The 15,521-nt window shown below is 32.2% G+C and overlaps 1 protein-coding gene across 1 annotated transcript; it reads right to left on the reverse strand.

Moving 5' to 3' along the window:
* Nucleotides 1–3,091: 3,091 nt before the first annotated feature.
* LOC114257268 (U-box domain-containing protein 30) lies at nucleotides 3,092–5,741 on the reverse strand. The gene has a single exon (XM_028197027.2). The coding sequence runs from the start codon at nucleotides 5,004–5,006 to the stop codon at nucleotides 3,645–3,647; it is 1,362 nt and encodes a 453-aa protein (XP_028052828.2). The 5' UTR covers nucleotides 5,007–5,741; the 3' UTR covers nucleotides 3,092–3,644.
* Nucleotides 5,742–15,521: the final 9,780 nt, after the last annotated feature.

A 15,521-nucleotide genomic window follows, 5' to 3' on the forward strand; every position in this document is an offset into this window, starting at 1 on the left:
CCCAAACCAAGCTTTTTAGCCCAGGTTAAAAAGCCAAAAAATCAACCAACTTCCCAAACGGAAGCAAAATAAAACTTTTGTTGAAAAATAATTTTATATAAAATCTTGTTTCTAGCCCCCCAAAAAAAAAAAAAAAAAAAAAAAAAAAAAAAAAAAAAAAAAAAAAAAGACGACAACAACTCTAAAAAAACCATAGCAAAAATTAAAGAAAAAAAAAACAAACAATATGTCAAATGAAATAATTTCATATAATATTTAGTCTTTGATGTCTTATTTTAGTCAATAAACTAATTTTTTTAATTAATTTTCAAACGAAACTAAAATATTCCATTCAACAAGTAAAAGAATCATTTAACCTTAATACAACCACAAAAACAGTGACAAGGGTAAAACATGAATCAGAAATTAAGAAATAATAAACCGAACAAACACATAAGACCTTAAAAAAATTTAGCATTCAAAATAATTCAATATATATGAGAATCCAAACAATACTATTTGGTGGAGATAGTAGACCCGAAATCAATGATGAGTCTTAGCAGCATAACAAAAATACTTCCCTTCCTTGTTATAAATATGTTTGTGGCCACTCGGCAGAACCGATTACGAGTTTGAGCCATAATGCAGGTTGAATTCAAGACGCGGCACAACTTCCTAGATTCGTTGCATAGAGAGATATGCTTCAGCTTTATTTTATTTTTTTTGATCCGAATATTTGCTTAGCCTTGTGTATGTATTTTATGAACATGAAGAATGGTGCTCTATTTTGTGAACATGAGGAATGGTGCCCAAGTTAACCAGTGGCCTTTATCCTGCTGGGCCAATCTGCAGGCCAAAAACTTAGGCCTAAGTCCTGCCCACGAGCTAGCAAGCAAGCAGGCTGACAGGTCATACCTGTCAAACCAATGGATAGGCCAGTAGCCTGGTCCAACCCACAGGCTTGCCCTAACAGGCCCAAATTCATGCCTATCTTTTAGCCCATTCATAGTTTTTTGTCAAGCTCACAGGTTGGGCTAGTGGATCTGATTGGATTTCAGCCCTTAGAGACAGGGCTAGTACAGGCCTGCTTCATGTCGGATCAGCTAGCCAATGACACGGGTCTGCGTCGGGTAAAAAACCGTCTAGCTTTTGAATCAGATGATGACCCTTAAATAGATATTGGATAAAAATTGGAGCTATATATGAGTCGAGCCAAGCCGTTTAGTAGATTCTTCAAGTATAAATTGAAATCTTAACAGACTTTAAAATGTATTTAAATTTGATTTTTTTTGTAATTCATAAAATCAAGTCAAATCAAGTAATAAATTGTTCAAGTTTAGACTTAAAAATAAAATAAACGTTAAAATGTGTTTAAGTTTGATTTGTTTAGATACATGAGCTAATCTCAAATGAAATCTTAACAACTCGAACACAATTTAGTTCATCTTACAGTCCTTGGTACAAGCATACACAAAACCTTATTATTGCACAAAGTAGTTTACCTTGGTATTTGAATCCACGACTTCAAGGCAAATAGTGTAAAGAAGAAAAAACAAGGTAATTGAGCTCAACTCGTATTCATCTTTATCTGTTGCAAGGTGCATTTGCCTCTTCAGAGACTATAGAACCCCACTTGAAGTGAAGAGTTGAGGAAACTCCCCGAAGGACTCACCAGGAAAAATAAAAAAAAAAACTCCTGGTAACTTTTGCAGAAGACATTCACCCAAAAAACTTTTGCAGAAAACAACTGCATATTGGTACATTTCCAATCCAGATAACATCTCCCCCATGCTTTTGCAGAACCATTAGTTGCACTCTGACAGGGCAGCTCACATAATTTGGAGCCTACTACAAAACCCAAATAGAAATTCACATCAGCTGCAAAAACCCTCCCCAAACTTCCTCTCCTTTCTTTTCATCTCAGCAGTAATTGCGCTCTGAGGTAGCAATAAGTCATGTCCTCGACTATTATTCCGGCAAGAGGATAAACAAAATCACACCTGCAAACAACCATGGTTATCAGAATCCCGATCCGGATCTTACGATCTTACGATCCATTTAAGTACAATCGATCCGGATCGTGTAAAAATCTCTTTATAGTAAGATCTTTCGATCCTGGTAGTGGGATCTTATAGGATCATGGAATCCCGATCCGAATCCGATCCAATTTACAAGCCTTATTTTGTATTGTATGACATATTTTATTGTAAATTTTATGTTTATTGTCTAAATACCAATTTACATGGTCAAAATAAATGATAAAAATTAAGTCGTATTGAATCAAATAGACTAAGAAAAACAAACTAGGAAACAAACATTCAAATATTACGGTAATTTAAAAAAATTAAATAGTCGGAAAAACAAACTTAGCTTTAGCGGAATCTAACGAGGGTAAGATGATTGCAACTCTATCCCAATTTTTGGAGAGATTATTTTTGTGACTTGAATCCGCTCCACCAGGAATGCTAACGACAAATCTTATCATTCGGTTAAGCTACTCTTTTGAGTTCTTAATCTATTTTCATATCCAACTTTATTAAATATTTTTTCTTCTCTTTTTATGCATTATTGTAAATTGTGAATTATTTTGTTATAGAATTCTTTTTCTTCTTCACCTTCTTTTTTGATAAAATACAAAACTTTTACCATCGAGTTTTCTATTGTATATTATTATATGTACATTTTACATGAAGTATTATATTTTTCACAATATTTTCACTTCTTTTTAATAAAATATAGACTCATTTTGTGTATACTTTATAATAAATATTTATTTAAATTAAATTATTATGTAATTTGTCTTTTTCGATAGGATCTTACGATCCTCGATCCGATTCTACGATCCGATCCTATAAACACCTCCAATGATCCAACGTAGGATCTCGATTTTAACAACCTTGCATACAACCAGGTTTCATTGGTCCTTCCCACAACAGTAACAGCCCAAACCATCAAACATGCTGTAATATCCCAGCAGCACACCTAATTCTCTTCATCAAGTGCCATTTATGAGAAAACTATATCGAAAGCCCAAGGAGAGAATCAAGAATCAAGAAACTTGCAAAATCACATTGCCAAAACTAAATAGAGCAAAACCAGATCACACAAGAAAGAAGAAATGGGACATTTCATTATACATATTAAATGGTTAATGCCGAGGCCAAATGGCCCCTAATCTCTACACTTTGTAACACGAGAGCAAAACTGCCACAAAGCTAAGAGGAAAATCGAAAGCTATACTACACTATGGAGGACTCTAGAGAAATACATAGGATGGGGCAAAGCAACCCATCAACAGTTACAATTGCAGTTGCAAAGCCCCATCATGTTCACAACAGAATATAATCTCTCCCTCAAGCATTATGATGCCATTGGCTTAACCAAATACAAATCAATTGCGAACCAAGGGGTCTTTAGAGCCCTCTCTTCTTGCTGGAGATTATTGAAATTCTTTGGCAATGGTACCAGCTAAGGGGCAGCAGATATAATCCTGTCATTATGATTCTTCCTGTATGTTGAATCAACTGGATTAAAGTTCTTGAGTATGTACAGAAGACTGCAGTCGTACCTCAAAACCCGCATTCTTGTGATTATTGCTCTTTGTTAAAATGGTCCAAGAGATTAACACCTCAATTATGGGAGCCTGCCAAATAAAATTTCCTCTTTCATTGGATCGTTCTTGAAAGCTTGCACTTGGAAATGAAGGTGGTATCTGTATAATTTAGACTACATAGCTTCAAGAGCTCTGCAGACTGCTGTTTTAATACTGGATTGCAACCGCTCTGGATGACAAGAAGTAGCTTCGCTGCAAGACCCGCATCCAACGCAATTGATGAGCATTCCTCCGGGGAAAGCTTGCATACCGACCCCAAGATTGACAGCACGTGTTGTGTACAGCTTTCTGAAACCTTCATTATTAGTTTCACTGTGTTTGCAATGGTGTTGGAGCAATTCCTCAAAGCCAAACTACCCTCAGGTAAAGAGGATAAGGTATCCAAAATGAACAGAGCTAATTCCAAGCAATCCGGACTCAAACCGGGCAACAATTCAACCAATTGAGGGACAGCACCGATACTGACAATCAAGATTCTGACTTGTTTATGCAAACATATTGTTCGGAGGAGACTAAGACCGGGCAAAATCCCATCTGGGTGTCTCTTATCCTTCACCAGCCTCATCAAACCAATCAATAACCTATGGCTCGAGACAATTTCCGGTCGAAAATCCTTCTCCTCCATCAATGTTTCAATCAACCGGGTACAGTTGATCTTGGTCTCAATTGAGCCCTCATTCAACATGTCCACCACTAATGAGATCTTCTCAGGCTGCATCAAATTTGTTTTCGATTCCGAATTGAGCATCAAATTGACAAGAATCGCAATAACTTCGGACCCAACAGCATAAGTAGTAAGCTGGCCTATGAGTGATGATAGCAGAGCAACCCCGCCTTCATCAACCACAGTCGTCCTAGCAGTGGCATGAGCTGCCACAACCTGTCGGAGCTCCTTCAGGGCTTGAACCCTGGCTTGACCCTTCACCTTCTTGATTAAGCCGAGAAGCTCGGACGCCCTTCCCTGTACATCTTCCGATTTCTTCTTCATTTGCAAGTACATCTGATAAAACCAAGTATGGATTAAATGGTAAAGGGTTTTGTTCGGTGTAACTGAATCATCCCAGAGCTCTTGCATCGTAGTGGGGCAAGTATAGTGCCCTAAATTGAGCCATTTGAGAATATTAGACCTCTCATATGTTTGCCCAGTGCAAAGGGTTACTGGGTCTTGCATAGGTTCAAGAGAAATTGGGCAAATGAACACAGAAGGAACTTCAGACAAATCAAGCTCTTCAATCATCTTCTTCAGATCAAGTTTCTCCCCAAACCCACCACCAAAACCCCCACCACCACCGCCGCCGCCGCCGCCGCCCAAAACTCCATCTTTGACGGCAGTGTCCAGATCTAAAACATGGCCATCGCCACCGCCTTCAAACCCAATAGACCCACCTCTCAAAGAAGGCTGAAACATAGGCATCTTTGCAACAATGCCAAAAACTACACAGAAATACAAAACCCTTAAAAGAAAAAGCCTCTCAAAACTATACACCCAGAGTCACCATAGAAGGCACATTGCACATGAGATGTGAAAACAGACAAAGATGATAGTATCTCTTTCAAAGCAACTCTCTTTCATTGACAATAACAAGCAACGAGACTGTCCTCTTTTGTTCTCTCTCTCTCTCTGTCCTCTTTTTCTTCGCTTTATCTCTCATTTTCTTCTTGTAGGGTCAAAAGTCTCCTCACCATCATAACATACATTATCAAATCAAATACACTCAATACTCTCTTTTCACAAAAAAATCAAAGTTCACTTCCAGTTCAAGTTCAAAAAGGGTTTAATCATACAACCCAGATAGCAAAAAGATCAAAAATCACCGAAATTAGATAAACAATATCAAATATCCAGAGATCTACAGTAACACACCAAAAAAAATGAACTAGGAGTAAATTTTAACAAATGGAACAGAAATTGAGAGACAATGAAAAAGACCCAGATCATACGAGCCTATAAATGTGAGAATTGAGAGGCCATACCGGCATGGTTGGTTGGTTGGTGGTGGGAGAGAGAGAGAGACGGGAGAGAGAGAGGGGCGTCCCTTGTAAAGCTCCTCCTCTTTGGAGTCCTTTCGGGACAGTTTTGATTTTCACAAAATAAAGTAGGGAAAAATTAAAATAAAATTAAAGTGGGAAATTTATAATATACTAATAAGAAATGAAATACTAAGATGTTTTAGAGGGTAATTTAAGGGGAAGTAATTGGTTGGTTATGGGATATCGTTATGCGGCGTTTTAATGGTGTTGTGACGGGGGAAAGAGATAAGACTTATGAATTTATGTTTAGTAATTAATAAATATGATGTTCCTTCTGTTTTAAAATATTAATTTTTTATTTTATTTTTTATTATTCTAAAATATTAGTCATTTTTCAAAACTTAATGAATAAATTAATATTAATTTACTATTTTACCCTTATTTTAATTTTATTAATAATACAAAAAGTATAATTATGACAATTGATATTTTTAAAAAATATATAATATCAAAGGATAATTTTGGCAAATTAATATTTTTAAAATGAGTACTACTATTAGCATCCCGTGAATTATTTTGGACCTTTTAGTTTTTAACTTTTTTATTACAATAATAACCTCAAATAAAATTACTAAAAAGAATATCATTAATTTTAAGACATCTCATCTCACAATTAAGACCAAGTTTGGCATAACCTAAATAATACAAAAAGTCAAAAAGTCACTCTCATATTTAAGTCACATCATCTTATTTAAATCACATCACCTCTCTAACACATCACGTCAAACCCAACCCAAACCCAACCCATATAAGCCAATAAGTCAAAAAGTGTACTTTTTTAGAACATCCCAAACCAACCCTAAATCCACACACCGCTACATCGTGACTTAAGATTTATGAGAGTACTCACCTCCATCACCATCCATCCATCTTCCCCAAATCTCACATTCAAAATTTACCGACCATTAAAACCTTGAAAATCCTTTAGCGGTAATATTTCAACGATAATGATAGCAACCATTTGATTAATCACACTTTTTTGACAATGATAATGAGTGAGAGTTTTTTCAACAACCACGACTCCATGAGACGAGAGAAGTACAACAAAAAAAGTTCAGAGGAAATTCATAGTTTTTATAGTGTTCTTAGCTCATAGGAGATTGGCCTTGCAAGGGTAAGTTTCTCAACAAAAAAAAATGTAAAAAAAATAAAATATGTTCATTTTTTCGAGGCTGAACTTCCGAATATATGATCGAAATTTGGGAACACATGTCCGAACATTTTTATTTGTTCAAAAATCGGTAATCGAAAATTTATTATTTGTTCGGGAACTGGAAATCGAACATTAATCACCGAAGAAAATGATGAGGCAACAGAGAGAGAGCACAGACAGTAATCGCACTTGACTCTTCTTCTTCTTCTTGTATTTTGTTAAGATTTTTTTAAGAGATTTTTTTTTTTTAAGTGTGGGGAGTGTGCATTTAATTGAATAGGGGAAATATTTTCACAAAGATAATTTTGATATTATTTATAAAGAGAAAAGAAATTTTAAGAATTTCAAAATTTATAAGTAAGAATCCAAAGAAATGAGGGGTCTAAACTAATAGACGAGGTGCTCATAACACCACTATTTAAAAATATAATAATTATACTATTAAAAAAAATTAAATTCTCTAAAAGAGACTATTATTTTGAGACAAATAGAGTAATAAATTATAATTAATGTGAATATAATCACGTGTCGTGCCAACTTTAGGGTTCGTTTGAGAAGTAGGTTGATTTTTTAATTTTTTTAACCTGAATTAAAAAGTATCATTTGGAAAGAAATTTTTTATTTTATAAAAAAAAATATAATAATTATAAATTTAATATAATATTTTATCTTATTGAACTAAAAAATCTATTTCATTTTTTTTTATAACTATTATAATAAAAAAAAACCCTAATCCTTACTTTCCAAATGAGCCCTCGATCATAATTTTTCTTAAGCAAGCGGTTTGGAAACGGTAATTAAGCCCTCGACCCGCGCACCGCACGTGCAGTCTTATCACCTGTCGCCGTAATCTCCAGGTTCTGTCTCCTATTTTTAACCAAAGTTAATTTAATTCAGAATTACACAAAAATCCTTGCTTGTGCTCTATGATTTTTATTTTTATTAACGATAGTGGTGCATGTAGTAATTCGTATATTAATTAATATATCAATATATTTTATAATATTATTACTTATCTCACTCATTATATAAATAAAAAAATATTTAGGGTGTGTTTGGTAACATTTACGTTTTCAGTTTATATTTACAAAAATTTTATAAACTGATTTTTGTTTATTTTTAGAAAAACATAAACTACAAACGTGTTTGTTAATTGACAAAATGTTTAAAAAATTTTAAAAATATAAAAAAAAGTGAAAAATGGCAAGTGATGGCAAGTGGCGGCGGAAGACGGTGATAGAAAGTGGTGACGGTTGGTGGTGGGTAGCTGGTGGTGGCAGGTGGTAGCGGGCGGGTGGTGGTGGTGGTAGGTGGGTGGGTGACGGTGGCAGGTGGTAGCGAGTGGGTAGTGGTGATGGTGGCGGCGTCGGGTGGTGGTGGCAGGTGGGTGACGGATGGCAGGTGGGTGGTAGTGGTGGATGGGTGGGTGATGGTAGTGGATGGTAGCGAGTGGGTGGTGGTGGCAGGTGGGTGGCGAATGGCAGGTGGTGGTGGGTGGTGGTGGTGGTGGTGGTGGTGGGTGGGTGGGTGACGGTGGCGGGTGGTAGATGGGAGCGAGTGGGTGGTGGGTGGTGGTGGCAGGTGGATGGCGGGTGGTGGTGGTGGTGGTGGTGGTGGGTGGTGAGTGGTGGTGGCAGATGGATGGCGGGTGGTGGTGGTGGTGGTGGTGGTGGTGGTGGGTGGTGGTGGCAGGTGGTGGATGGTGGTGGTAGGTGGGTGGTGAGCGGTGGTGGCGGGTGGTGGTGAGTGGTGGCGGCAAGTAGGTGGCAGGTGGTGGTGGCAGGCGGTGGATGGTGGTGGGTGGTGGCGTGTGGATGGCAGATGGGTGGTAGTGGTGGTGGTGGTGAGGGGTGGGTGATGATGGCGAGTGGGTGGCAGGTGGGTGGTGAGTGGTAGTGGTGGGGGGTGGGCGGTGGTGGCGGAAGACGGTGGTAGAAAATGGTGACGGGTGGTGGCTAGTGTTGGGTGGTAAAAAAAAAAAAAACTGAAAACTCAAAATGAAAACACATTTTTTGTATTTTCATTTTTTGACCAAATTTATAAACTGAGACCACTGATTTATAAACCAAAAATTTTACCAAACAAGTTTTTATTTGAGTTTTTTAAATTTTTGTAAATATAAACAGAAAACTGAAAACGTAAATGTTACCAAACAGCACCTTAGTGATTCTAATTTGTGTGATCTGAATGGCTCGAATGTATCAAAATGACATCGTTTTATCCGAAAACAACGTCGTTTCGAGTCATTTGAGCCGTAAATTTTCGGATTACCAAACATTACTATGGAGTGTTTTGGAAAGATGATTAAAAATTATTTTTTGACTTTTTTTGACATTTTATGACAGATAAAAGTAAATTAAAAACTGAGAAGTGACTTTTAATTCACTTTTCAAAATAGCTTGTATATAAATTATGATAATTAAAACTTTTAAAATTATAAAGTATAGTTTATTATTATATTAGTTGATATACCAATTAGTATATATAAGCTCATTTTCAAAAATAAATTAAGAGTTTTTTACTAATTTTTAACCTACTTCTTTCTCTCTCACAAAAATCTTTAAAAAAATTAAAAAATAACTTTTAATCATATTTTCAAACACGCCGCAGTATTATTCTTTTACTAATAGGAGTGCCCTACGATAGCTTTGAAAGTATTTTTCGCAACCTCAACCCAGTTCGTAAATGCTGAAAAGAATTGAATAGGTGTGATTTGCAGAGCATCTTCAACTTTTTTATTATTTTTTATTTTTTGATATTTTTTATATAACTTATTTTAATGGTAAAAAATCAAATTTTCATCAAATATTTTTTAGATAAATTATAAATATATTTTTTTAAAATTTACTTAAATTAAAAATTATCTTCTATGATTTTAAAAATTACATTCTACTTATTTAAATTTTAATTGCATAACAAATAACATTTTTATTAATAAATTATCTAGTCAATTAACAATTTTTAATAATATCAAAAATATATTTTAATTAAAAATACAGTTAATTTTACAATTATATAAAAAAATTTAGAAATTTTATTAATTTTGTTAAATAAAAAATTTTGATAATAAGGTATTCATAATTTTCAAAAGGAGTTTTTATTGATAAATCTTATTTCAGAGTGTTCTAACCCAAGAAGTCTATGAAGGAAATTTATAACCTACTCCCATGTATTTATACATTTATTCCATAAAGTCATTTTTCTTGATTTACACTATTTTCTTAGACTCTTATACCCTTATATTTATGTTGATATGTATTAACTACACATCACTATTTAATGTTGATATACATTACACAAAAAATATTAAACATGATTTTTTATTGATTGTCATTATGTTTTGATAGTTCTCATGCATCCAAATATTGACTGTGTGTGATGACGTGAATGTCTACGTCAGATGACGTGAATGTGAATGTTCACATCAAATGATGTGAATGTTCACAGTAAAACATATGAATGTGAATACATATATTAATATAATTCATATGAACATTCACATTCATGTGTTTAAGTGTGAATATTCACGTCATGTTTATATTCAAATGAAAGTTGGGGCTTGTGGTTATGTAATTTGATACAATACTGATGTGAACCTTAACATTACCTTTATCACAACGTCATATGATGTGAACATTCACATTCACATTCACATCATCTCATGTGAGCATTCATGTTATCACGTATCGTCAACATTTAGATACATGAGAACTACTAAAATATAATGACAATCACTAAAAAAAACTATGTTTATTTTTTTTTGTACGTAATATATATCAATATTAAATAGTGGTGTGTTGTTAATGAATTTTTTATTATTGACCCCACTCATTAATCACATTACAAATACTAAAAACTTCTTAAATTATGTCACATCGTCAATTGGTACACTAGTTAGTACACTAATTGGTGCATATAGCATTATTCAGTAAATATATAATAACAATCAACATTAAATATTAACATTAATAGGGACAAGAGAGATTTAGGGCGTTTTGGTCTTCTTACCTCAAATAGAACCTAATGAAATAGTCAAAAAAAATATGAGTTGGCTGGAATAAAACTCTTAGAAAGGGAATTTATCAAAAAAGCTCCATTTTCAAAAGGATGAGACTTGTCTTCATTTCGAAATCAGACTAAAGCGTAATGTTTGGTCTGCAGGGCCAATCACGGGTTCAATTTTGATAATTTGAACTGTTCAATGTGTAGAACTCATAGAGTACTTCATCCTTACAAAAAATCACGTTGATCAGATATCGATAGCTACTTGATCAGTTTATATTTTTGCCTCTGTTTGGGAAGATGGATTGGGTTCTGTTTGGGGCTATTTTAGCCACAAAAGACAAAATAAATTTTTTAACCCAATAAGACAAAACGTCACATCTAACCCATAATCATTACAATTTTTTTTTCACAAAAAAATCAAAACAGCCAAAAAAATATTTCCCAAATGAACCTTTTTAGTCCTAGTCTAAAATAGCCAAAAAAACCAATCTACTTCTCAAACGAACCCTTTATCAATAGTAAATATGATTTTAAAAATAAATTATTGACAAAAATGTGTTATGATCAAGTGATTACGATATTCGATTAACGGGATTTTTTTGTAGAGATGAAGTACTCGAAGAACTCTAGACATTGAACTGTTCGAATCATCAAAATTTGACTTGTGGTGGGTCTCACAAGCCCAAACAGTATCGTCCAATCCACTGTGGACTGGAAATAATCTGTATCCTTTTCAAAACTACAAGGATAATCTATATTTTAAACAAATCTCAAGAGATGTATTTATAATTTTTTTTTTCATATTTTAAAATCACCTAATTTATCCTAAAATTTCTTTTAACCAAATTAGGTTAAAAAAAATGGTCTCCAACTCTTCATGGTCTAACAGTTTCATTAATGTAAATGAAAAATGAATTGATTAAAGATTTTATTTGATTCATTCTTCATTTAATGAAATTTTGTATGAAAACTTAATTTTAAACAAGTTTAATAAATATATTAGATTTCATTTCATTAAAACAATTTATCAAATTTAAATTTGATGAACAATTTAATGAATAATTGGAGATAATCTTACATTGGCCAAATTTTGTTAAGGAATGTTATATATCACTTTTTTGTATCATTAAATTACATGACAAAATATATAAATTGTCTTTATTGTTTTTTTAATAATTAATTTAAAAACAAAAGTGATATAAAATTGTATCTAATAATTAATAACATATAATATTTCTTAATTTGCTAATATCTTATTAACGAGTGTTTGGCAATTATTAGCACATTTCCAAAATAAGAGTTATTGTATTTTCATTTTGGTAAAATTGAATAATTGTGAAATTATAACATATTAATATTTGTTAGTCAATATTTTTAAAACATTACGAATCAATTAAAATAATTTTTATGTGTAAAGTATAAATTTAATTTTATTTTATTTTTGTGAGATGAGTAATACTTTACAAAAGTGATATATTATTGTATCAAATAATTGATAACATATAATATTTCTTAATTTATTAATATCTTATTAACGAGTGTTTGGCAATTATTAGGACATTTCCAAAATAAGAGTAACTGTATTTTCATTTTTGTAAAAATTGAATAATTGTGAAATTTATAACATATTAATATTTGTAAATCAATATTTTTAAAACATTACAAATCAATTAATATACTTTAAAATAATTTTTATGTGTAAAGTATAAATTTTATTTTATTTTAAGAATTAGTACATTGATAAGTGTCACTGAATTATATTTATCAAAAAATAAAAAATATTATAAATATTAATTATTAATGTTATAATTTTTTTATTAATTTATTTCGACTGACACCGGTAATTTTTCCCAAATGATAAATTTTCAAATCAAATGCTGTGTGACTGTGACGTTCAACTAATAAATAGTTGCAACATTCAAACATTTCGGGTATGCTTGTTATATGATTTTGAGAGAGTAGTTTTTAAAAATTATTTTGAAAAGAGAGTTTGAATTTTTTTTTTGACTTGTTTGGTTATGTATTTTGAAAATAATTTTGGAGTTTGGGAATTTGGAATGATTTGATATTTTGTTATAATTGAATAGATGTGTGGGAGAGAAAAAATGATTGAGAATGAGAGAGGAAAGACAAAAAGTGATTGATTGATGTGTAAGAGAGATAAAGTAATTTTAGAAATTATTTTGAAAAAATTACAAACCAAACAAGTTTTTAAAAAAAAATTTCCTAAATCACTCTACAAAGTCAAACCAAACAGACCCTTCATATTTTTAAGACACCATTTACTAGGGGTGGGCGTAGGTCGGTTGCGGTCACAGAACCTCCAATTTGCTATCCGTTCGTCAGATTGACATTGGAGAAAATCAATCCACATCCGTCCGCCAATCCGGCGGATGTGGCTTTAACGGATTGGCAGTTTGGCGGATGGATGCGAATCGGTTTGGCGGTTTAAAATTTTATAAATTTTCAACATAATTCAACTTGTGCACTTTCTCAAAAAAAAAAAATATATATATCACAGTCAATGGTTTAAAAAAATATTATAATCACTGCATGCCTCATCCAAAGTAAGAAAGTTTGAAACTTTAGAATATCACAATCACAGCATGCATCATCCACATAAAGTATTATAATCTGTGATTCTTAAAATATAAAAATAATTCAAACCACCAAAACCATGAACAAAGCAGCAGTAGAGATTGTATGTTTCTGTATTGTTACATCTATATCTGTTTTTGAAAACAAAAATCAACCAGCATATATCATATTTTCTATTTATTATTTTTAGAGATAGATTTAAAAACTAAAAAATATAGATAAATAATACGTTTATTTTTTTCAATTCAAAAAAGATATTTAAGTTGAATTTTTTTTTTCAATAGAATATTTAAATTCTTTTTTAATTGAAAACATAAACAGAATATTTAAACAAACTGAAAACACAAAGTCTTATAAATTACTAGGGATGCTCACTGTTTAGCGGTTTGGTTGCGGCCAAAGGAATCTCAAATCTATCATCCGTCCGCCAGATTGGCGGATTGGAGAAAATCAATCCACAACCATCCGCTCGTTATCACGCATCCGTCCAAAATACGGCGGATCAGTTCGGTTCGGTCGGTTTTAACAGATCGGTATATCTGCTGCTCACCTCTACCATCTACCATTATTTATTTATTTTTCAATTGATGGAGAATTTATAAATATGATAAATATTTAAATCATCGAATTATTAACCTATAATAATTAAAAAGTTAATAAAACTTAACAATAATAAAGGGGGAATTAACCATCAGTGGGTTCAGCAAAAAGTAGTATTTACAAAAGGGTCTGGACGGTCTTCAGTTCAGATCTGGAAGAGTCCAGTTCAGTTTGGCTTATTGGGTTTAATTTTGAGTTCTTTTTCGATAATCCGAACTGTTCATATTTTAATATTTATTGAGTGCATTATATCTGTAAAAAATCACATCGATCGGATAATGGATACTATATATTCGGATCACTTTTGTATGGGAAAAAATAGACAGTCAGAAAATTAACGGTTCATAAAAAGTGATTGAATACATAATATTCGTTATCTGATCGACGTGATTTTTTACAGGAATAATGTACTCAACAAATTCTAAAATGTGAGCGGTTCAGATTATCGAAAGGAGGTCAAAAGTGAGCCTAATGGGCCGATTAGACCCTCCACTCCACCATCTGAACTTGAGGCAAGCCACTGCCTTTACAAAAATCTAAATTTTTTTTATGATTTTGATTATTAATAATTATAATATTTATCACTTTTTTGTAAATATTTTTTTCACCCTTCACTAACCAACAATTCTCCCTAAAGGCATCTTAAAAGTCACTTTTCAACTTTTAACTCATTTTAAATCACTCATCTATCACATTTTCTACACATTTTTTTATAAAAAAAAATTAAAAAGCCAAAAATTTAGCTTTTAACAATTTTTCCAAAACACCAAAACTAAACCCACCAAGCCTAAACCCAACAACTACTATTCAAAAACAACTCAAGAGAAAAATATCATCACAAAATGTATTAAATTACATTTCATAAAAGTCGAACTAAAAATTTCACATCACAAAAAATATCATACAACCACTAAACCAAATGTCCGGATCAATTTTCTACATATCAATAGTCTCAAAATTTGGTACTATAATTTTATTTTTTTATTTTAATTATATATTTCATTTTATTTGTGAAATAAAGTATTTACCTGAAGGATAAGTCCGTCTTTTGATTGCATACGAGTTCACCCCACGAAGTGAATAATAAACTGTAGAAAGTAAGTCCGTTTTTTCACACCGGAGAGTCCCCCCAGATGAGGACGAGTCCACGAAGCGTGTGCAGTGTGAACCTCCCGGCGTACGATGCGCACCTCTCAAAATTATAAATAATTATTAAAAAAATAAATGTTTCAAAATATTTATTTATTTGGAATAAATTATACTTATTCCTCTTAAAATCTAGAAAAAAATATATAATAAATTTATCATAATTATATTAGACTTTTGTAAGATTTTAATTAATGTACCACTTATTTAATTTTTATCAAAAAATTATTAGTGGTATGAATAAAAAAAAATATTATTATTTCTTTTCTATTGAAATATAAATTTTACTTTATTTATCTTGGTACTTTATACTATCTATCTATTTAATTTTATTGAATAAAATATTAATATAATTATATCAAAATTATAAAGAATCATATATTCCCTTTGTCTCAA

This window comes from Camellia sinensis, chromosome 1, assembly GCF_055761805.1.
Source record: "Camellia sinensis isolate YWXY chromosome 1, ASM5576180v1, whole genome shotgun sequence".
Taxonomy (NCBI): domain Eukaryota; kingdom Viridiplantae; phylum Streptophyta; class Magnoliopsida; order Ericales; family Theaceae; genus Camellia; species Camellia sinensis.